The 25,962-nt window shown below is 31.7% G+C and overlaps 1 protein-coding gene across 1 annotated transcript in view; it reads right to left on the bottom strand.

Annotated features, from left to right (window-relative positions):
• The window catches only part of LOC148283836 (opsin-2-like), a 74,782-nt gene that overhangs the window by 2,305 nt on the left and 46,515 nt on the right, over positions 1 to 25,962 (bottom strand). The window contains exon 3 of the mRNA XM_088243158.1: positions 6,527 to 6,657. Within this exon, the coding sequence (XP_088099284.1) occupies positions 6,527 to 6,657 (131 nt within the window). The remainder of the gene's footprint in view (positions 1 to 6,526; positions 6,658 to 25,962) is intronic.

Below are 25,962 nucleotides of genomic sequence, written 5' to 3'. Positions count from 1 at the left end.
AAATAAAATAAGTGACATTTTTTTATTTACGTTTTTACATCACAACAAGGCCCAATTAGAGTGGTGAATCCATAGCACAAAACACCCAGGCATTTGAAATATTTAAATTTAATTTTCAACCCTGTTCAGTCCTTATTAGAACGATTAACTTTGTACTAAAAAAATCCTATTGTATATAAAAATTATAGAAAAATGAAAACAATTTTTTAATAATATTGATAGTATACACGTGTTTGCACTGTTTAATTTCTAAAATATAAATAGTAAGCACTTAGTTACTAAACAAATAATCCTACAATATATAAAATAACTACACTGCTTAAAGCATTTTTAATCATTACCAATATTAGAATACACTTTATTCAATTATTAAGCTAAAGAAAAGTTACGAAAATATTAATTACACAGTATTATTTAATATGGTAACAAGCATATTATATATACAAATAATGTGTTTCCTTATTGTAATCACGTATTACGTGGTAAAAAATATGTATTATATAAATATGGACATCATTTTTATAAATCTTGTTCAGTAAATTCAGTTTATTTTATTTGAGATTTATTGTATGTTCATTGAGTATAACCAAGAAGAGTAGAACACATTTCGGAAGATTGCACACGGTGATACCTATTAAAACTTGAACATGAATTTTAATATGAAAAAAAATATACTAATAAAATATAACAAAGATAATAATGTAATAATAAAATAAATAATATAATTCTGCTCGATACATAAGAAGAAACAAAAATAGGGGAGTTTTCAAATGCTATTAAATATTTGTATTTAACCGATTTTATTTAACTGCTTTAATTTTTTAAGATCCTCATGACTTTTTAATTTGTTTTAACTATTTAAATTTTTTTATTACATCTTTTACTTTATTTTTAATATGTTTTTTTCTCTTTCTACTCGGTATTTTGCTATGTTTTTTTTAAATATGCTTTTTGCTATACACATACATTATTTTTTTTACTATGACTTTAAATATGTTTCTTACTATGTATTCTGTTTTTGTTTCGCATTTTACTGAGTTTTAAAATATTTTAATATACATATTTATATATTTTTAATGTTTTTTTACTATGTTTTCACTACATTTATTTATTTTTTTTATAATGTTTTCGCTTCGTTTTTTTACTACATTTTTACTATATTTTTACAACATTTTTTAATATGTTTTTACTCCATTTTTTACTTTGTTTTTCACTTTGTCCTCTATCCTTATAACTGTTTCTATATATTGATTACTGTTTTTTATATTTTTTTGACTGTCTTAGAACGGGGTAAATAACCATAGTTAGTAGTACCCGTCTCTTTGTCAGGACACCAATTAAACCAACAGGCAACCCTAAAATGCACTGTTAATAATTGTCATGGTATACATTGGAATAATCACCCTATAACTATTAAAATCAAGCCCCTCCTTTTATTCCCTCCCTCTTTTTCCAACTATTTCTCCCACAACATAAAATATTTTTATGACCTAATCAGTGCATGTAAGAATTGCCTTTTAAAATGCATGGCATGTTGGGTATTTGGTGATTTTTGCGCAACAACTATGGTGAAGATGTATAGTGGGTTTTGCATGCAGGTTTAATTGGTGTCCTGACGAAGAGACAGGTACGTCTCGAAACCGGTAGACATTGAAAAGTCGCTAAGTGGTTATATAAAAATATTTAATAACATTAAGTAAAATGTTTAACCACAAAGTTAATGCTTTAAATATTAAAAATAATTTGATAAATTGGCGAATGACTGCTATTCTCGTTTAAGATTCAAATTATTGATTGTACAAACTGCTTACTGATTAATTCTGTTTAATATTTTTTGTGATCAAACAGTACTTTCTATGATTGTTTATATTTCTTTTATTTAAAAAATGTGTTTAAATTATTATTCTATCTTCTTTTACAATATATTTTTCTTATATTTCTTAGTTTATATAATCAATATGTTATAATTTCGTTATTTTTCGCTTTGGTTTATTCGATAGCTTTGTCAAAATTAATCATTATTATAAGAATTTGTATTTATAAGATTATCATTACTATAAGATTTTTTAATGAACAATTTTTATCTACCTATGTACCTAAATTTATTTTACTAAAAGTATCTATTTTCCGTTAAATATGAACGAGAGGTTTTAAGTGTTTTTTTTGACAGTGCTTATTTCAATTTGTGTTGCAATGTTATTAGTTTAGTTGTTTTAATTATTACGAATATCATTAATTTTATACTATTCTTGTATATTCGCATTATTTTTATATTTTTGTTGTTTATACGCTTATTATAATTACCGTACCTACTATACAACCGCGATTCTTCCGAAATGTGTTCTACTGTAATTGGTTTATTTAGTGTACCGAAAGATGAGGTGGCTTTGGCCCAAAATTTGCTTTGATTCCAAAGAACATTAAATAAAATTAAACTTGTACATGACGATTTGTTGATTATTTTTACGTTAGTAGAAAAATTCTTAGTAAACTGTTTTTTTTTTTAATTTCAGCATTTAAGTATAATAGCGATATAATTTAGTTCTAAAATTTGGGTTAAAGTATTCCCAATATAATTAAAAAATATATTTTAGGGTAATTTTTTTTCATTTTTGTGCGGAATAAAGTAAACTCATCGTTATTTTATCTTAAAAGTATTCGTACACAAATATTAGATAAAATTTAACAACAAGAAATATATTTAAATGCCCCGAAATTCTTTCAGCACAAATATGCTTGGGTTACCAGAGAGCTCTTTCGAGCAATTTTTTTTATTCAACAACGAGCGATTTTCCCGTGTATGTGGGCACCGCCAAAGAGACTTATGTCCTCAGATACAAGCTAATTCAAAACTAAATACATAATTTGAAAGACGAAATATAAGTGAAGTAAAAATGTTTTCTTCGTTAAATCACTTAAGTTATATGTAGGGTATTTTTATAATGATAAGGAAACAGCTAAATTTCCCAATATTTTGATATTTCATTCTCTCAAATTTTTTTTTTCGAAATGATTGTTTTTCAGAGGCCTTATTTTTTAACAATTTCATCCCAGGAATAAAAAAACATCATTTTCCTCGTCCGGCCATTTTCAGAGTTTTCTGCATGGAGCTAATCAATTGCATCTTTATTTTGTACTCGTAAGTAAATGTGTTAGGGATGTGTTTGATACTCTGGGTGTGCCATCTAACATTGAAGTTTTAAAACGCTTCCTGGGCCTTCCACTTCTTTGTCTGGGAATTGTAACGGGCCATTGGAATTATACAAATCTTTTAACGAAAAAATATTTTCTGGTTCAGGTGAAGATGAACTTAAGACTCTGGTAGCCTTTTGTTTAAGAGTAATGGGGCAGGTTGATTATTTATGGTACATATTAGTGATATCAGAAATCAAATTAACTTTCCCAGCTTCAATACGCATTTCCTTTATTCGTGGAGCTATTTTACTATTTGATGTAACCCTTTTTTTTGACCCAGCATATGTTCCAACTCCTAGGCACCTAAGATACATTTTGGGAATTTCAACTGCAAAAATATGCATACTTTATTTCATAACTGAAGATCCTTTAATAGTTTTAATTATTCAAACAAAATTATGGTTGTTCACAACATCTAAATATTCAAATTCTTGTTTGGAGATACTTTGGCAAGGGCCAAAGTTGGGTAAAAAAATCATATTTCTGCCAAAAACGTATGATATTGTGTTGATAAATTATTTTAATTTTTGTATTATATTTCAACACAAAATTATTGCACGATATCACATCTCTCATAAATTCCAGATATAAGAAACGTTTACATACCTGTTTATATGATAATACGCAGTGTTTGCACACATACTTTGTTGATACACTTTTTTAACGAAATTCATACGTGACTGAGTTTATCTTACAGCTTTGGAACAATGGTGTGTTGCTTGTTCAAAACTGATAGAATGGCTAAATAACGTCTTTGTAGGAATGGGGACCGAGATATAGCTGTTTAATATATATTTTTTATTTTTAGACAAAGTATACCCCCAGGGCCAAAGTCAACCCACTTTACGGTAACTATGCAGTTGGTTCATTTATTATAACAATGCAATTGGTTTGTTTAGTATAATTATGCAGTTGTTTAATTTAGTATAACTGTGCAGTAGGTTAATTTAATAACACTAGGGAGTTGAGTCAGTTAGTATAACCATGTATGCAGTTGGTTCATTTAGTATAACTGTAGGTTTATATAATATAACTGTACAGTAGGTTAATTCAATAACACTAAGGAGTTGAGTCAGTTAGTATAACCATGTATGCAGTTGGTTCATTTAGTATAACTGTAGGTTTATATAATATAACTGTACAGTAGGTTAATTTAATAACACTAGGGAGTTGAGTCAGTTAGTATAACCATGTATGCAGTTGGTTCATTTAGTATAACTTTAGGTTTATATAATATAACTGTACAGTAGGTTAATTTAATAACACTAGGGAGTTGAGTCAGTTAGTATAACCATGTATGCAGTTGGTTCATTTAGTATAACTGTAGGTTTATATAATATAACTGTACAGTAGGTTAATTTAATAACACTAGGGAGTTGAGTCAGTTAGTATAACCATGTATGCAGTTGGTTCATTTAGTATAACTGTAGGTTTATATAATATAACTGTACAGTAGGTTAATTTAATAACACTAGGGAGTTGAGTCAGTTAGTATAACCATGTATGCAGTTGGTTCATTTAGTATAACTGTAGGTTTATATAATATAGCTGTACAGTAGGTTAATTTAATAACACTAGGGAGTTGAGTCAGTTAGTATAACCATGTATGCAGTTGGTTCATTTAGTATAACTGTAGGTTTATATAATATAACTGTACAGTAGGTTAATTTAATAACACTAGGGAGTTGAGTCAGTTAGTATAACCATGTATGCAGTTGGTTCATTTAGTATAACTGTGCAGTAGGTTTATATAATATAACTGTACAGTAGGTTAATAAAATAACACCAGTGGTGGTATTCTGAATCTTCTCTATCTCCTAGAGAGTAATTAAATAACATTTTTTTTGTATGCGTTTACATTTTGCTTCATATTTAACCACACTGATGATTAAACGTTAAATAAATATTAACACTTGAAATCAAACATAACGATTTTCATTAAGAACATTAGTGCGACCTTAAGCACTACTCAAAAAACTTTATGATGTTGAATTAACCAAACCGCACTGGCGTTTTCTGTTTTTTAAACAGTTTTATACGTCATTTGACGTTTCATTATCAGTGTGGCCATTATATGAAGCAAACAGTCGTTGTATTAAAAAAAAAAAAATCCCCGAATTTACCACTCTCTAGGGGGTAGAGAAGATTCAGAATACCACCACAGGGAGTTGATTCAGTTAGTATACTTATGGATGCAGTTGGTTCATGAAGTATACCTGGGCAGTAGGGTTAATTTAGTAAAACTGTATAGTAGGTTAATAAAATAACACCAGTGGCCCCGATTATAATTGGAAGTTAACAGAGTTATCTTCGACTGTCTATAAAGAAAAACCGATATATGTGTACGAACATGAGTATATTTGCATGGAAATTTAAAGTATCTTCGTCGGGAACCTATAATTGAAAATGTTGACCAGAAAAAATTGTATGCATATTCTGCTTTTCATACAGAAAACTTAATTTTACTTTGTAGATAAAATTGAAGATAAATGTTAACTTCCCATTGTAATCGGGACCCAGGGAGTTGATTCAGTAAGTATAACTATGTATGCAGTTGGTTCATTTAGTAGGACTATGCAGTGGGTTAATTTAATAACATAATGCAGTTCACTGAGTAAGTAACCTTCAATGTATGCAGTTGATATTTTTACTATATCTATGTAGTTGGTCCCTTGTAAAGTAGGTGAAATATTTATATTGCACTAAATACTTTATTGTTTTATTAGTATGTAATGTAAAGTAGGTATATATAATAGTAATGTTTATGGGAAAACATATATTTATATCAAATATAAATGTATTTGATAATTAAGTAGAAGTTATGGCATTTCATACAAACTGACTTGCAATAGTAATTACTATAAGAGCTAACGAGTCAATATTATATTTTAAATGTGGGACTTAGCACAGACCAAACGAACTACAAGGAAAATATTAATTACAACTGACTGTCATGCATAAGGTACTAAGGAATGTAAACTAATGGTTATTTCGGGTAAAGAAGATAAGTACAAGTAGCAATGATGATGTTTTGGAAAGCTAAGGGGTTTAGACTATGGCTCAGATATTTGTAGAAGCTCAGGACTCAGACACAGCTACTTAACAAGCCAAGTCTAGCAGCTCTAAGCTGAATTGCAATCGTTACCTCTCTGCCCAGTCGCTGGACCCAAGTGAATAGAGTTGTAAACGAAAGCTGGCATCTCACACATCATCATTAAGTCACTGAACGCAAGATTGACCACGAGGATATTGGCAGGTGTCCGAAGAGATCGGCATCTAAAAGAAACCAGCGAGAGCAATGAGTCGTCGAAATAATGTGACACGGGGTTACCTGTCGTGCCAAGGGTTGGCCCCAGGAATATGGAGTTGTAGACGAAGATGGGCATCTTGGATATCATCATGAAATCACTAATGGCGAGATTGCAGACTAATATATTAGCTGGAGTCCGCAGCGATCGGCATCTAAAATAAACAAAACGGATTTATCACGATGTTCCTCAATATTGTTAAAAACATCATTTTATAATTTACAAAATGTTCTTGGTCGGTTTTGTACAATTTATTATTTACTATCGTTTTTGTATTTGGAATTTAATTATCGTGAGGTGGAATTTAAAAAAAAAAAACTTGATTTTACCCTTATTTATACTATACTTAAGACATATGATATTAAAAAAAAACGAACGGCAATCTCCATTTACTGCATATTTTGAAAAATTAAAAAAAACTTAACTGCAATATACTGCTATTGAATTTAAAAGAGTCAAAGAAAAGTACGGTATGCATAGTTTTTTTTCAAAATTTGAGATAAATTATTGAGTTTATCTAATTGATTTTATGCATACCTATATTGATTTAATTTAAAATTTTAATAAAAATATGACAATAATCAACCAATTCTTTGCAAAACTATTATTTTTCGTCACCATCATGCTGTTTTGATGAAATTTACATTTCAAATCCATTGTTACACATAAATATTTGATATTTTAAAAATTAATATTTGTTCCTATGAAATTTTTTATTTCAAATCAAATTGAAGCAAATAGTGTTGGCAGTTGTCAGAAGAAATTTATAATAAAAGTAGGTTTTTCTCTACCTAGTAAAAAAATTAAAGTTATTTTTCAGGTTCAAAAACATAATATAATTTAAACAGATAAAACAAATTACAAGCAAAAGCACTTACAACAAACTTGAAATAGAATTACCTGCCATTGTTTTTACTATTGTATAAAGTGGTCTAAATAACAAAGTTTGCTTAATTAAGATTCAATATAAATAATCAAATATCTTTGAGAATATTTGCATTAAAATATAATTCACCACAATAATTTTATTCAACTACACCAGTGGTCGGCAAACCGTGGTTCGCGAGCCGTATGTGGCTCTTTTGCCACTCGAGTGTGGCTCACACAGCCTAAATTTTACTTTTCGCGCATATTGTCAACGGTCCTAATGAAGAACTTTTAGGATTATTGTCACTGATAGGTCAAACACGTGGCGAAGATATTGCAAATGTTGTCGTTAAATGCACAGAGAAACTTCCTCTTAAACTGATGGGGTAAAAAGCGGAATGAGAAATGGTTTTGTTTCTATTTTGAAGGCGAAAATTGATCACGAGATACGAGTTTACTATTGAACCATTCACCAAGAAGTGCTTTGTGCGTAGACATTTCTAGAAACAAATCGAATTCTTTGCAATTAGTAATCAATATTATCAACATAATTGTACAATGAGGAAGTTCAGTGTCTTTTTTAAATTTTTTTATTTGTTAATAAAATATTAAACTAAGCCAAATTTTTTAAATTAAAATTTTTATATATCGTATTATCAGCGCTATGATTTTTTAAAGTTTTGTGTTTCTGAAATAACTCCGCGTGTGACGCCAGAGAATGTTCTATGACAGTTCTTCCGATTGGTTCGTTTACGGTGACCAAACCGGATATCCTTCCATGCTTTCATATCATTGGATCGTTCACTTGAACCAGTGACGCCATTCAAAGTAGTGCGTTTTTATTAAAATAATTTTTTTTTTTTTTTTCGTACATTTTTAAGAAATTTCACGACACAATTTAATGCTCTAATTTTTACCGCGCGCAAGAGTACATTTTTTGTATCCAATTTCCCATAGGGCTGAAGTTCCTCATTGCTTAAGCTCTTTACCATAGTCAATTCTTTTTTTTTTTAATGGAGAGTGAATAAGCAAATCTTCTGCTGCTTAATAAGGTTCGTTGGCTTTCAAGAAAAAATGTTTCAAAACAAAAAGAAATTTGGCTCTCAAAAGAATTCTTAATTGTTGTACTGCTGATTTTTGGCTCTTTTGACTAATGAGCTTGCCGACCACTGTACTAAACCAATTGAGAAGCAATTTCGAAACGAGTTTTTGTCGGTAAATGTATATCTGGGTAATTATTTGTTGACGACAAAACTTAAAGTCAAATTAAGGTCTTCTTAGGAATCGGTAATTATTAAGGATTTGAGATCACGCAGGTCACCTGAGATATAATGTCAAAGTTTATCTCATTTCACCTGCTAATTGGATTGAGTGCGGTTCTCACGACAAACGTGATACGAGGAAAGGTTCACTTTTCTAGGTCCCCCATTAAATTAAACTTACAAGCAAATGGGAATTAAGGACCACAGTAATATTATACATCCAGAAATAATGCACAAATAAATAGGCTTAAAAAGATCTGATGAATTTACTTAAATTTGGTGCCTTTTTAAAGTAACTTTAAAAGCAACTTGAAGTTGACATTAAAGAAGTAAATATTTGTTGGAATGAGTTTGTGTCATTTAAACAAATGTGGTTTTTTAAAAAATGATAACTGACATATTATATCTGTACCTTAAGGGATAAAACGCGGAAGCCAACCTTTTGCCGTTTAAAAGTTAAGAATGCAGAAATTATCGCAATAAGCTATTTTATACTTAAACTAGCTGACCCGACAGCCCTTGTCCTGCCCGAACGTTGGCTTGCCTTGGAAGAAGACTTTTTATTGATAAGTAGGTACATAGGTACTTAATTTGTTTCTTTTTTGGGTGTTACCATTGCTCCTGCAATGGTAGCCGAAACGTCGGAACAAATCCAACACACACGGTATCACCCAAAAAAGAAACAAATTGATTATAGTGACCGTGAAAACCTTCGTACTTTTTTACCTAGGTACTTGTTTGTGATTAAATTCCAAAACTAAAAATTGTTCATATTTAAATATTGAAACATAAAATAAATATTTTTTCAAATATGGCATTATTTTTGCAAACGTCAAACTCTGGTCTTCTCACCAATATATGGGTGTACTTATGTAGGAATACGACTTTCAAGAATGCATTAAATTTAATATTATTTAAGTATAACCAAAAATCCAGTAAAAATAAATAAATGTAAAATATAAGGAATTTAAATAAAGAATCTGATTGAGATCCACAAAAAACGAATGCTGTTTGTAAACATTCAAAAACAAACTTTTTTTATACACAAAAAAACAACATATTTCCATTTTTTTGTAAATGCATTCTCCTCGAATGCAACCCTGGTAGATCAATGAATAAAATGTTTATGCTCCTTAATTCTTTTTTAAATATTTGACTGAAGATTTTAATATCTACGAACACACACAGCGCAAAGATCTATATCTAATCGAGTTGTGGTCCCGTGGCTAGTGTCTCGGACTCACGGACCAAAGGTCCGTGGTTTAAATCCCACTCTACCCCAACTTGATTCCATTTTCTAATAGTGAGTTATTTACAACTCGTTGAAAATGGCCCTCAAAATTAAATATTTGGGTAAATCATAAGAACGCAAATATTTCTTTTTTCTAAAAAAAATAATATTTCTCCGAAAACCGCACGTAAATTGGTTAAGCCGTTTAGGAGGAGTTCAGCGACATCACACGTATAGAGGAATTATATATATATATATATAACGAAGATAAAACACCGAAGTCCACTTTCGTCGTAAAAACAATGATAATATTACCTCTATGCGTGAAAATGCCCTTTTAAGTTGAAATAAAAATCGGAAGTTCATTTTGTTCTAATTCTAATCTAACATTTGTAGTCCCAGATACGGTATTTTAATATGTAGGTATTATTATTAAAAAAAATCATTATGTTACCTTTAAAGTGTTTTATAGATTGAAATTATCTCATTTGGTTAAAAATTAATGATGTTTTGAAAATCGTATAACCACAAAATTATGTTTCCTGAACATTTCGTTCAATGTGACTCCCGTGGTTTATCCTTAGACATGGTACAGCTGATATTATAATATGTCCTCCGTGAGTCGCGAGGACATACATAGGTACATCGCGGACCTCGACTACCAGTTGCGTGGCGCATTCTGTCGGTTCAATTGTTGTCCATGGATGTTAGTTTGTTTCCATTGACCATGGATGTAAGGAGAGGAACTGGGCTAGCGAGCACGCGTGAGTTAGGTATTTTATACGATTCGCGAAAACACGTCCGTCCGGCTCTTAAAGGTATTTTTTAGCATTTTTACCCATATTTAGGTATGATTATCTGTGTTGACGTATTCCATATAGAAATAATAATTTGTTTATAGTTAACCTTGCTTCTTTTTCTTGGCGTAAATATTTTAAACATATTTTTTTACTTTACTATATGCCAGTAGTTCGCCCACAGTATACGTTGTTTGCCGTAGCCCTGCAGGAAAGAATCCCATGGCATTAGAGCATTATTGCGGCCTTAAGTATTATCGAAACACTTAATTAGGTTGAATTGACCATACAGTATTAGTTTTTTCTGTTTTTTTAAACAGCTTTATTCATAATTTTATGTTTAATCATCAATGTGGCCATATATTGGTCGTCCTATCTCAACACAGGACTTTTAGTCCCATGGAGTTGGGACTTATGTCTCAAATAATGTGCAATAATCTAATGTATGTAAATAAATAAATAAATATGAAGCAAAGAGTATTTGCATGCAGAAAATAAAAATGACCTAATTACTCTAGGAGTAGAGAAGATTTAGAATAGTACCCCAGGGGCTAAAATTGAAAAACCAGAAGCAGGTGGTTAAAAGTACTTATTTTTTGCTTTTGTACTATATAAGCTGGGTCTTAGATTAACACTTATATTTTTACCACCAGCAACAGCTTTCATAAAATTTGTTACTCCGAAATTTTTTGTCTAAAATTCTTCACGTGTTATTTTATTTTATTTATTAGTGTTTACACGGCACAAATGCCTTTTATAAACATAAACATAAAAACATAATAGTGTTCTATTACAATACTATATGATAATATAATAACAATATATCTATACATACTCGTATTACACAGTTGTTTTATACATTATTCTATATAATAACTTTGGGATTTTAATACTTGACATACTTAGGTAAAAAAAATAAAAAAATAATAAAGATAACGCAGTATATTCGAAAAAGCAAAAAATCATAAATTATTGATTTGTTGGGATTGTTGCAATGTATATTGAAAGCCCTAGGTATAATACTAACTTATGTGTTATGTGTTTGAAATTGTGCTTCGTTAATAATATTTCTCTTATTGATTCAACTGACAATTTGTTTCTTTCCTTTGTCCACTGAGATGTCACGAGGGAAAAAATCCTTTCCATATTCGCGTTGTGTGGCATAGTACAAAAAAATATTGACAAATTAAATCATGAATTTTTCGCAAAATCGAGTGCTGTCTTTACAATGCATTGAATAAATGGCAAGACGCGTTGCTTATCCTCGGCCCCGCACCTACCTGCATAATGTTTTAAGATTTTGAGTGAATTATATAATGGTTTTTTGTGTGGCATGACAAAAATCCGGTCTCGAGTGTATATATATATATATAATAAAATACGGGCGGAGTGTTATCAAGTACTTGAAATCCGGTAAAAACTTGATTCGTGCGGTCAGAGCGTAACCCTAGGCAAACTTAACACTGATCTACATATAAATTAAATTTCCAAAATTTGCAAGCATTGTTCGAGTGTAAAGCGTTCCATTATAAATTTGAGTTACTGATTTTTTAATTTTTTTAAGGAATAACCCGCTAAGTCTCTATTAAGAGGCTTATCAGCAGGTGGGAAAGATGGGATATGGAAAGAGGTTTGCGATGGATTATTTCAAGTTATAGTACTCAATCATAAATATGTACCTAATTCGTACTCACCGATGTAAAGTTAAACCATCTTTTTTACGTTAAAGCGGACGGTTTTTATACGCTTTTACGACACAATCAGGCATTTTTCATTCCTGGTTTCAAATTAAATGTCAATCTCACGTTAACTCGGCTGGCGGTTAAAGAAAGACTAAATACGCGTTGGGCATGACTAAGCATTTAGGCATGAGTTGAATGTCATAATTTTAGAGGGCTCAGAGTGCGTCTATGTTTATTGATAGGTCGACGGTTTTATTTAAGAACACCGAACCTGTTTCTATGGTTACGTAAAATAATTTTAGAGTAAAGTTTTGTAAGAATACTTAATAAGGAGCGGAAAACGAGACAACGAAACGCCGATTTTGTATATTTTAGTTAGGTATAAAAGGTTTCGCACATAATCGGGGAAGCTTCTGCAAGACAGACAATTTATGAAAACCAAAACACAAAAATAGTCATTTACACATATTTAATTAGACATATTTAATTTTAACCAAATAAAATAATTGAAACTCAACTTTCGATTGTATTAATTTAATTTAAATATGATTATACTCGTATACTCAAATCTAGTAATAGAAAATCGTTGCCAGGTTCAGGTCGTATGATATATAATACGTTAAAATCCAAATTCACAAGTACACAAAACTATTAGTTACTGAGTCGAATAACACCAAGCATCTGTTTTTCAGTTGTTCTCTATTTTAAAAACCATTTTTTTTTTTAAATCTGTCAAGGTCAAAATATTTTTGAGAATTTTATTATAAAATTGCATAATACTATAGTCCCCCATGAATGCCTATGGGAGGGTCAGGTAACTTCACTTTCTAATAATTGTCATGTGTCTATCATTCACTCTATTAAATGACATTAATGTATTGTTACGTTACAGTGCGAAAAATATAAAAAAAGAAATATTAATTAACGGTTCTTCTGAACCTAGTTTGTAAAAAACCGAATGGCTCTCGTCCGCAACATGCAAATTGCTTGTATATTCGCGCGAACCATTACACTACGGGGTGGACTTTTCTCCACTCGATTTTCATTTTCAGGATTTTTGCCTTAAAAATAGGGGTCCAGAATTTTGGTACTATTTCCACACAGTACTATATTTTTTGTTTGCCTGGACGCATATTCGTAAATACCCAACGCGTTATCTGTTCGGGGTATTTTGGAATCCACCCGAAGTGTCTTCGTAAACAGTAGACGTGACGGATGGAGATGCCTAACGCGTTATCTTCTTCTTCAACCTTCTTTTCTCCACAGCTGGATATAGGCCTCTTCCATATCCTTCCAGTTTTTTCGGTCGGTTGCTGCTCGCTGCCAATTTTTACCCCCCCCCCCCCTTATCCACCCCAATAACAACGGAACAAACCTAATTATTGTATAAGACATTTATTGCGTAGCCGAGACACTTCAACGAAAAGGAGAATATTTATGTTGAGTGACGTTAGTACGCGTTACTTAGGGGCGCTAAATTTTTCGGTGAAATTGAACAGTGCTTATTAATAACGAATAGTACATTATTTACAAATATGCCTTTGGGACACGAATACATGATAACATTTTATGCTACTATTATCTTACGATAGAAATGCAAAAATATGAGATATAGTTCCATGTGTCAAGTCGTAAATATAGAAAGTATACAGGATTGTCATACTACGCACAAAAAATATCGTAAAGTTATGGGGCGACACTCATCAACAAATTTTCGTTTTGGGTGAAAAATACATATTTTAATAATATGAAGTTTAGTATAAACGTACTATACACACACAAATACATAGGTGTTATGTCATGGTGTCCTTGTTCTGGTTCCGTAATATATTCCACCAGATGACCCCCATAAAAAGGTTATGGGGTGTGAAATTCGTTAATGATACCGAAAAATTAACCCTTATCTTGGCCGAACGAAATTTTTTTTTTTCATAAATTTGAAAATCAGGTTGAAAATGCTTTAAAATTCCAAACAATTTTTTTTTTGTTTTAATCAAAGTTTATTATTAGTTGTGACAATGCAGTTACGAATGAAAAATGTCGTAAAGCAGTTTTAACTGAATGCCGTTTTAGTTCATAAGAAAAAAAAAATCGTATGTATCCTGTAGAAAATATTGTCAAGAAAAGGGTTAAAGGACTTAAAATACGTTTTTCAGCAAAACACGAGTGATTCAAAGCTGATGTTTTTAAGTTATTTTTTGCAAGGAGCGTTTGTTTCGCATTTAAATAAAGTATTCTATATAATGGGTCATACTTTATAGCAAAAATACATATTTCACGTAGTTCAAGGTAACTTCTAAAATAAAAAAAATGTCTTCATTATTACCGAAAAAACATATTTTTCTCGAATATTAGAAAAAAAATAAGTAAATCTTCAAAGCAATACCATTTTTTTTTTGATAGCTCTCCTCATAAAGACGATCAAAGGTAAAATGAACACCTGGAGGCATTGAGAACTCAAATGTGGCTTTATTTTTCAAATACTCACGTTAGGTTAGTGTTAGTGTAAAGTATGCAAAATTGCTAGTAAAATATACATTTTATGGTCATTTATATACATGAATGAACATGGAGACTTTTTACTTGTTTTTTTGGTATTTTAAATTTACCGTAATTTTAAACCGAGTACCCGAGTGCTCGTAAATTGGCAACTAGGAGACTGTATTAGTTTTTTTTAAATTTTTCCTAAGTTATTAGTTTTTTCGTTTTCTACCCAAAATGACCGTATTTAATGATGGTATTTTACGGAAAAATGGTAAATTACCGTAAAATACCAAGGAAATTTTACCGCTTTTCATCTTTGCCTACGGTATAAGCATGTGTTTACATAAACAAACAAACAAACCATCACACCGTTTCCTCGTAAGACTAGGCAAAGAGAATAGAACGCCACATCACTCCATCTTTGTATACAGATCTTGCTTCCTCTACATTCATACATCTTCTCATACACGCGCGCCGATTATTCCGACTTTTTACGTGTCCATCTTAAAGTATTTGTTAGATTTGGTCATGCCACGTCTTTCTTGGTCTTCCTCTATTTTTGCATCCATTAACATTCGCATTGTAAATATTTTTAGTCGTTCTTTCGCTGCCTATTCGCTCTACATGTCCAAACCAACGCTGAGCTCCGTTCTTGATTTTGTCGATAATGCTTATCTCAGCCTTACATAATGTGTGAATCTCAACATTCGTGCATCTATCGTACATAGTTTTACCAAACGTTCGCCTGAGAGATCGCATTTCGACAGCATTCACAAAGTCCATACTTCGCTCCCAAAAATCAGAGTCGGAAACAGAACTCCGTGAACTGCTAATTTCGCGTCTTGCGGCAAACATTTATTTGCCAAGGTTGATTTAAGTGCGCCGTTCACTCTATTCCTGGCACTCACCCTTCTTTCAATATCTTTCTCAGCCATTCCGTCCCTAGTAAACATACTGCCCAACACATCATCATCATAATTCCCTTATGATCATGCTCCTGATGGTCTATGAAATAGAACAATCCTGGACGAGCGTTTTACTCTCGGTCGAAAATCCTGTCTGCGTCATTCTGTCCTGTGGCCTTATTCTGTAACTAATTCGTTTCGTAAACTCATTCGTTTCGTATGAGAGGAACGAGAGCGAAATCGATCTTGATTGCGGATATATACATAGTATGACGAACGAAAGAACTTACGAAACTAAATGGTGACAGAATAACCCTGCTGATTAGTTATTTGCCCATGCTTACTATTCCTGAGATCCCAAGTTCGATTCCTGGCAAGGTCGATGTGAAATATTTATTTAACATATGTTTTTTTAGAGAAATATTTCACAGTCCTTAGAATTGGCGCCGAAAGCGTACGAATGATCATATTACTCTCATTTAACTAGATATTTGTTGAAACGCTGCAATTTAATAACTAATGCGTACGTCCTATGCACTGTTGGGTAAAGATAAGAGTACGACGATGATTATTTATTTATTATTGTAACTTATCGGCCTTAGCCAGCCTGACTATTAGTGGTGACCTCGTGGTCAGCGCGTTAGCTTACCAAGCAAGGGGTCTCGGGTTCGATTCCCGGCATGGTTGATATGAGTATTTACTAAAAAGGGTGTTTTCACACCAGAGTGTAAGACTGATCATCGTGTAACAAAAAATGATTAAGAAACGCTGCGATTAGTGTACCAATGCAGTGCTCAATGCACCATTAGGTGCGGAAAGGGAATGATGATGAACTTATTAGAAAATGTTGTAATAGAACCTTTCAAGGTAGAAGTATCAATGAATGAGCCGCAATTTAGTAAGCAATGATTTTATTCTGAAATGAAATACGTGCCATTCTGGTAAATAAGATGATTTTCTCAAGTGGAAGGAATAAAGAATTTACTACTTCTTTCTCGTATACGCTTATTACGTGTTATAGTAAAGGTTTTCGTTTATGCCAACGGATTCATTCACCTTAATACGAGTATGAAAATTGGTCAAATTCACAATTGAGAACTATTTATGTCAGTACGTAACTCATTTCATCCAATAAATAATTAACAAAATAGCTTGACTCTATTTAGTACATCAATTGTGAGTCGCGAGTATAATATAATGAACTCTATCTGACAGCTCATCACCTCTCAGGCTTTGTACGCTGATAACAGAAGGGAATGGTGGACTGTATAGAAATTGTGCTTACTTTTAAGTTCTTCCGTTTGTTTCCTTTATGAAGCACTTCACTTTTACTATTGCACAGATACCGGTATCGTGTAGATGATGATGACATGTATATTTTAGGCTGTCTCTGTAACACTAGTTTAACTTTGTTAGAAGTATGCAAACGCGGGTATATGATAAATACTTATCAGAGTTTTGACACAATGTGACTTGCTCACAGGACGGTAAGACACAACAATTTGAATTAGGAAGGATGTAGGTAGGATCGAAATATTTACAGTCTTATATGAGTTGCAAGTATAAAAAATGTAAATTCAGTACTTAACAGTTTTCATAATGCAAATAATTTTGTCAAATCAATATCAATACAAATTATGAATAAATAACCATTAAATTAATTAATCGAATTTCATAATTTTTTTTTCATTGGCAACCTTCAAACACACAGACGTACCTATTTAAAATTTGTGTCAATGGCTTTGACACAGCCCACGCTATTGATTTAAAAAAATATATGTTGATTACTCCTTACTTAATCCATGTCCACTCCTGAGGTGTAGCATATGGTGTCCACAAAAACTCTCCAGACCTCTTGGTCCGCGGCCAACTTCCGTGTGTCCTTCTAAGTCAGGTCGGCGTCGTCCCGGACTGCAGACGTTAACTGCCGACTACTCGTCGCCTCAGTTCGTTTTTATCCAACATACCAAAACACAATACTACAGAAATAGAGCTTTAAGGTTTTCTTTACTAAGTTGGCATAAATAATGACCACAACTTAAGCCAAAATTCGTTAAAAACCCCTTGAACAATACCATTTTTTTATTGTTATATGAATTCTATAAACTAAGGCTTTCTCAGAACTTTTGTACACAATCTCGATCTCAAATCTTCACAACAATTTCGTTAAAAATGATCTGTTGGACAAACACGAACTAAAGCTACGACCTGTCGGTCGTGGAAGTCCAGGACCGCGAGAACTGGATGCCTTGTAAAGTAGGTAAACGTGGTTAAGACTCTCGGGAGGCATCCGATATATCACCCAGCCAGCCATATCGCCCCCGCTTGATGACGGTTTTTACCGGAGTTCGCTGCCGATGTGTGCTGTCCATTAGTTAACTTCTGATCTCCAGACAGCTTTCATACTGTTGAATACGACGCTTGCTAATTGACTTCAGAATATTAAAATATTGTGTTCAATTTTTGTATCTTCCTCACATAATGTTATTAAATTTTTATTTTAATAATAATTTACCAATTTTGTACATGAGACGCATCTGTAAACTATCGATTATAAAACAATATTCCGAATATATAGCTTAAACCAGCCAATTATTATTATTATGGATAACTTATAAAGCGCCATTTTCGTAATATAATACCTCACTGGCGCTTTACAAAGTGATTCTATAGATAAATAAATCTAATTGAATTTTTTTAATTTGTAATTTAAGTAAAACAGTTTATTGGGTTATGACATGCTACGATTTATTCAAATGATTTAGAGAACAAGTAGGTTTTAAGTTTTTTCCAACACTTCACTTCACTCTCACAGCCTCCCACTTCTGCCGGGAAAGCATTCTATGCCATAGGGCCTGCAACCGCAAATACGCGTTCACCAAATTTAGTGCGCTGTTTGCGTAGAGGTATCATGCCTTTCCCTCTCGCCGTAGACGTAGCTGATCTAAACGTAAGACATCTGTCAGCTAGTTCCTCAGAAATGCATGATTCCCTCAAATATTCCGGAGCAGAGCTGTAACAGAGTTTGTATTCCACCTTCTGTGGAAAACGTAGTCAGTATAATTCCCGAAGTAGTGGAGTGATATGACTGAACTTAGAGATTCCGAAAATAAGTCATAATGTCGGGTCATAAGCTCTGCATATGTCTAGACTTCTACATTAATTCTATCTTTCAACAATATTTTGAGTTTGTCCAAACTTTTGTAGACAAGGACTGGATTCAACTCCCTGGTCCATGAAGAAGTATAGAAATTGAAAAAATAATATTTTCAGGCGTTGCCTAGTATGTAGGTGAAATAATTCAATTAGATAAATCTCACCTGCATAAATAAATGTTTCAGCTCTTTGACTTCTCAAACATTAACAGATGAAAGAATTGAAGGAATATAGATGTTTAAATATAGGCAGAATGGTAAATGTTACACAGTGTGTAAAGTGGCCACTTAAACCAGCCATTGACAGGTCAAAAGCCCTGTAGATGCCTAGACTTCTATATTACCTTCTCTTAAATGTTCTTCATCTCTGTTGTAATATGTTAAAATTCTATCTTTGTTGAAATTTTTCAAAAAATCCACCAAAATTACTTTGGCGCGATTTAGCTTTAGTTTATTATTAAAAAATATTATTATGTTTGTTTAAAAAATAAAGAATTACAGCAGGGCTTTAATCAGCAGCTAATCCGAACGCCTCTATAATCCGAACGAACCCCCTACCCCTGTGAAGCCCCTGTGGCTCTGGTTATTTGAATCAGATGGCATTTCCGGCAAAGATGCGAAAGATTTTGACCCCGAAGATCACTTCCATTAAGCCTTTTTGAAACAAAGGATTTTCAGTAGTAGAAATTAACAATTTCTTGATAAACAATCCTGATATTGATTGTCTAGAGCCTTTGACTGATGAATATATGGTAAAAAAGTTTAAAAAATGGCAGAGAAAAAGATGCATGGGCACCAGTCTGCAAGGATTCCACATACTCCAGCTGTGTCCGCTTCAAATATTTGCTTAAATTGGGCGGATAAAGTCGATATCTTAATTCCAGAGAAAATGCTTTTACGTACATTGACGGATTTAGCGTTTTCAATGTCGCTAAATAACACTCGTAAAAGAATTCAATTGGAATTCTTTGAAAAAGTATCAATAGAATTATACTTTAATAATACAACGTTTTGCATGATTAAAATATTTGCATACTAAATATTAGATGTACCCATAAGTAATAAATTATTTAAGTACCAACAAAAAAAAGAATTAAAGTACATTTCATTTTATTTTTAATCGATTTAATAATCTTGATCGTTATCTAGGACCTTTTGCCATCTTGTTAGTAGACTTTAATTTCCCTATTCATAAAATTCAGCATCTTTTGAAGAAAAATACGCTTCTAGGTGAGTTCGAACATCGGTATTTTTATTTTTTTCATTTTTCAGGTAGTGTTCCATGGACCGGAATAAATAAAAATCAGAAGGTGGTATATCTGGGAAATATGGGGGAGGTGGTAAAACCTCCCAGTTTAGCTGCCTTATTTTTTCTCGGGTTAATCTTGCTGCATGTGGCCGGGCATTAACATGTTGCAATACTACTCCTTTAAAAAAATAAAATTTTACTTGTTACGAGTCACAAGACCACGGATTGTAATATTGCGTATAAAACATGTTTACATGGTTATGCTCTGAGCTAGACTGAAGCAAACATTCCACGCTAAAAATAATTGATTACTTATGGGTACGCTTCGTACATCCGAACAGGGTATAAATTTTAGGTGTTCGGACTATCGAGGTCCTGCTGTATGTAAACAGGAAGTAAGTAACGACATGATTAAATAGTAAATACCTATATTTATGTTTTAGAAAATCTTCCTGTGGGATTTATCATTTCGTATTAAAGCAATTAAACAAAATGTTCTTGTAATGTTATATTAATAATAAAATAAATTAAATTAAATCTAGATACTAATTTTAATGGTCAGCGCGTTTGCCTACCATGCAAGACGTCTCGGGTTCGATTCCCGATATGATGGGTATGAAATATTTATTGAAAAGGTTGTTTTATTATTATTCCATAGTTCCCGGACTGGTACCTAAAGCGCAAGACTAATCATCTAACCTCCATGTAACAAAAATGATTAAGATACGCTGCGATTCGTGTACCAATGCAGTGCCTATGCACCATTGGGTGCGGAAAGGGAATGATGATGAAATATAGTAATATCTCAACAGAAAGGAAGGAAACAACATTGATGGAAATCTCAATTGAGATGAAGGAGTTGTAATGGAATGTGGAAATCTAGGCATTTACAGGGCTTATGAATGGAATCCTGATAGGGTTAAATTTCCGAAATAGTCTAAAAAGATTTTCCCGAATTCTTTATATGAAATCTCATCAAATTTATATCGCAACCAACTGGTCGTTTTATCGTAAATTTTCTGTTTAGCAGTTGTATCTAAAATTACCAGTTGAAAAATAAAAACAAAAAAAAAAACGATTTTTGGGAGAAATCTGTTTTGAACTTATTAAAGTGTTTGCTATACACTTTATTTCTTCTAGAATTTCACTTCAAAACTTTCTTACTTAACATATTTCCAGAATTCCAGGGAATTTGATATCGGGTATGTCTTGTTGGGTTTGGTCTCAGGTTCAATTCCCGACTAGGTTGACATAAAATATTTATTTAAAAAGGCGTTTATGCACTAGAATATTTCATAGTCCCTGGACTATTACATTACTATACACATGACGCGTGAGAGTGATCATCTTAGCTTTATTTTTTGTATTTTTTTGTATTTATTTTTATTAGAGAAGGTAAACATGAACAGAAATTATAAAAGGAAAAATAACGAAACCCATTAAACCGCGAAACCGGTATGTCAGCAGGTTTCTTATTTTTCCTTTACAAAGAAAAACGTTAGATAAATTATATACGTTTAAAAAGTAATATAATCATTGTTAAAAAATAAAAGCATATGTATTTTTTACACAAAATTGATTTACAAAAATTTAAATAGATTACTGTTAACATAAAATAATAATAAATATAAAGCCTTGTTACATTTTAGCCACTTAATTATTTTTTTCTTAAATATTTAGTCAACATTTTTTTTTATGGTCTGCTTAGGAATCTCATTGAAAATTTTAGTAATTATATATTGAAGTGTTCTTTGACCATACTATTGATTTGTAATAAAAAATATCAAAATACGCTGCGATTGGTATTCCAAAGCAGTACCTTATGGGCTATTAGGCGCGGAAAAGGAATGATGATTAATGTTTTTTTTTCAAATTTAAATTTGGAATTTATTTTAAAAAACGAGTACTAAAAGTAAAATTGTAGATGTGGGTAATTGGAAAGAAAAATTTTTGCTCTACAAGATATTGTGTTTGCTTTTACGTTACATTTATTATTTTATTTAATTACGCCTAAGCCTTAAAAATGTAATGTCGTAAATGTAGACAAAGTGTGCATTTTCGACACCTCTTTCAGTTCGCGTTCAATCGAGAGAATAAAGTTGCCAAAACTCCACGCGATATTTACGCAGTGTACGGTAAAGATGCTTTGCTTTATTTTATTTTTATTTTAATAGTATAATTATACATTTTTACAATTAAAAAAAAAACACTTGTTATATTTTTACAAAAACTAAAATCCCACCAATCCACTTTCTGTAGCTTGTTGGTGAAGATTATATTTATACTAACTTAATAATATTATTTACATTTATAAAAACAATGAATAACAAATAAAAATTAACAGCCGGAAAGATCAGAATATACATGTTTATACAAATAATAATATGAATTTGAAAACTTTGAATGAAGGGACATCTTGTTGATGGTTTTTAAGTTTTCTGATGTTGTTTTTAATGCGTTTTGTAATTTAAACAATATCGCGCGGTAATTACTACAACAACGTAACTTCAAAATTAGCATTAATCATCATCATTCCCTTTACGCACCAAATAGTGCGTAGGGTACTGCATTGGCACACCAATCGCGAGTATCTTGATTTTTTTTGTTACATGATGGTAATATGATCAGTCTCACGTTTCAGGTACCAGTCCAGGGATTATGAAATAGTTTTAGTGTGAAAACACCCATTTAAATAAATATTTTATATAAACCATGTCGGGAATCGAACCACAGACCTCCTGCATGGTAGGCAAATGCGCTGACCATTATACCGCGAGGCCGACGATGAGCATTTATGAGTTACCCACTAAAATACATATTTATCCTCATCCGAATGCTACAAATAAACAAGTCGTGCATTTAAATCATCATATTATTTATAGTTGGAATGAATCATGACTTGTCTATTCGTAGCATTCACGGAGCAAGATAGAAATATGTTTGGGAGATCCGCAATGAAAAGGCCACTTTTATTCAAGCTTTAATTTGATTAAAACTGTTGTTTCTAAACACAAACCAAGCATTTAAAATTAATAAAAAATATATCTGCTTCACACATTTAAAATAAAATTTGATAATCAAATTATTATAAAATAATAAAAAAATAGTTTTCGAAAAGAACTTTTGTGAAAACACCGTCGCTTTGAAAGGGCCAGTGGGTTTTATAAAACGGACGTAGAAATGAAATGAAAGATTTATTAACAAATACAAATTTAACAACTCAGCGGAGTAATTTTGGTGGACAAGCATACAGTAATATTTATATATTAAAAAGGTGAGACATGAGTATATCAGTGAAGATAAGTAAATATTTTTGATGAAAATAATCAATTTTTGACAAAGTTATCTCAGTAGTAATTTTGACAGAAAAAAAAAGTATTCCTTTTATACCACACTAGTAGGCAATGATCCATGTTAAGGAATTCGGCCTTTTGGGCCTCAAGAAATAGGCTTGTTTTACAGCCCTACGGGGCTCAGTTGATCGGCCCCTTGAGCCTCAGTTGATCGACTTCAGGTCTCGTTTGGCTAGGATCTCGAGCATCCTAAAATATCGCCCCTTTGGTCTTCACGACTTTTTTGTTCAGTGCAATTTAAATGTAAGGCATCACTTATATTTTTGTTGTTTTACAATTCACGCACTACTTTTTTACATTAAAGATTACTGGGGTATCCCGTGCCGATGGAGACGTTTTATGCAATTTTAAAACATGCTTTATTTAACATAATTAAATCATAATGTCAAATGAATCGGGTTGTGATCCCGTGGCTAGTGTCTCGGACTTACGGCTCAAAGGTCCGTGGTTCGAATCCCACTCTAATATTGAATTATTTACCACTTGTTGAAAATGGCCCTCAAAATGAAATATTTGGGTAAATCACAAGATCGCCAATATTTTTTTTTCATTAAAAAACAATACTAAGTTTAATTTATAGATCAAGAATAAAATTATGCTTAGGCATAGTGGTAGAATAAGGATGGTATAGTAAAATGTCTTAAACCTCGCAAAGAGTTATACTGGGTATAGGGCTGTGATAGCGACCATAGTTACTTATTCCACGCTCATACCTGGGTCCAACGTGGTAAGGCGCTGGGGCAAACCCGCGATCCATTATCTGTGATTTTTTTATTTTGTAAAATGGATTGCATTCATCTAAAATTTGAACAATTTATAAAACCTGCTATTTTGCCAGAGATTTTAAAGTAAAATATCGTTTATGAGTGTAAAAGTAACCATCAAACTTTCGTTTTATTCAGATTAATTTTATTCAGCACATATTTTAACAATGATCCTCGTTATGTTTTGCCGTATTTATACGAAAAAAAAATGTAATACATATTTAAATTGACATTCATCCAATCGTCTAAACATTTTTATCAATAGCATATTTAGGTATGCAATTCATTGTTTTTATGACCAATGTCGATGCTAAGATCAATAATTTGTAAGGGGTGTAATATTTAAGAATTGTTTTTCTTTATTCAAATAGAATATTACCTTTCTAAAGTTTCGTGACGCCCAGAAAATATTTTTTATTTACAGCCATAGAGATAATATATCATTGTTTACAGCTTGTTTTTTATAACAAACTCCGAGTGTTAAACACCACAGTTATCAAATAATACATAAATAAAAAAATACCATTATCTATTTTGATCGATTTAGATTCCGTAAGATGCTTGACATTAGTATAGTTTGTTTGGTTATAAATACGAATAACGTGTTAGTATTTGCAACTGCACATACGTAGGCCAAAACGATGCATCGTTAAAAAATAAATAATGGAATAAGCTTAGAAATAAATAATTTATTGAAAGTTTAGATATTTAATTATGTATATTTAAAAAATGGCTCTGTCTAATTTATCTATAAAAATTAAAATAATAAAAGCATATTATTATTTACATTATTGAATATAATTATTTTTTTCGATACATAAAAAAATTTATAATAATGTTAATATTCAAATAGGTAATAATGTGTAAATAAAAAAAAATTGTAAATGTAAAACGTAAATGTTAGATTCAAGAGAATTCATAAATAAAAAATATACAAACAGAAAAAAGGACCTATTTACCCCTTAAAATATTTATAAGGCTAAATATTTGAGAGCGCATAATTAGCAGCCTTATTTTTGTCCAAATAAATAACCTTAAAATTGCCACACGTTGCTTTTCGTACACAGCGTAATTCATTTAATCAGTTTTATAAAATCAGTTTAAATTAAAATAATCGGAACATTTAAGTTTGTAAGTGAAAATTCTTGATGGAAGTTCATTGTAATTTATTATATAAATAAAACACGAGTAATACTTTAATCCACAAATTTGGAATATCCAGTGACCGGTTTCATCGCTTTTGCGACATCTTCGAGATGAAACCGGTCACTGGATATTCCAAATTTGTGGATTAAAGTATCACTCGTGTTTTATTTTTTTAATAAATTAAAATAATCAGCTCTAAATCAGATGGAAAACATTTTTGAGAACGGATATGAAAGTCTAGGCATTTACAGGGTGACCGCTTAGCACACTGCGTATCATCCACCATTCTGCCTACATTTAATCATCCACATTTCATCAATTCTTCTATCTGTTGACTTTTGGGAAGTAAAAGATCTGAAACCTTTATCACTTGGGTGAGATTCATCCGGCTGAACCAATTCACCCACTAGGCAACAGTTTGTCAATTTTCAAACTTCTTGTATCAGTTAGTTTGATAAACAATGTTTTGAGTATGTCCAAGTGTTTGTAGACAGGCCGGATAGGGAGTTATTTAGATCTAAATTTGTTGCAACGGAGATGGAAAACATTTTCGAGAGGGAAATA

The sequence above is a fragment of the Micrasema longulum genome, unplaced genomic scaffold (assembly GCF_059751315.1).
Source record: "Micrasema longulum isolate JH-2025_06_02 unplaced genomic scaffold, ASM5975131v1 h1tg000191l, whole genome shotgun sequence".
Classification (NCBI taxonomy): Eukaryota; Metazoa; Arthropoda; class Insecta; order Trichoptera; family Brachycentridae; genus Micrasema; species Micrasema longulum.
Note: the sequence above shows the minus strand (reverse complement) of the source record. Positions and strands in the feature narration are given on the sequence as shown.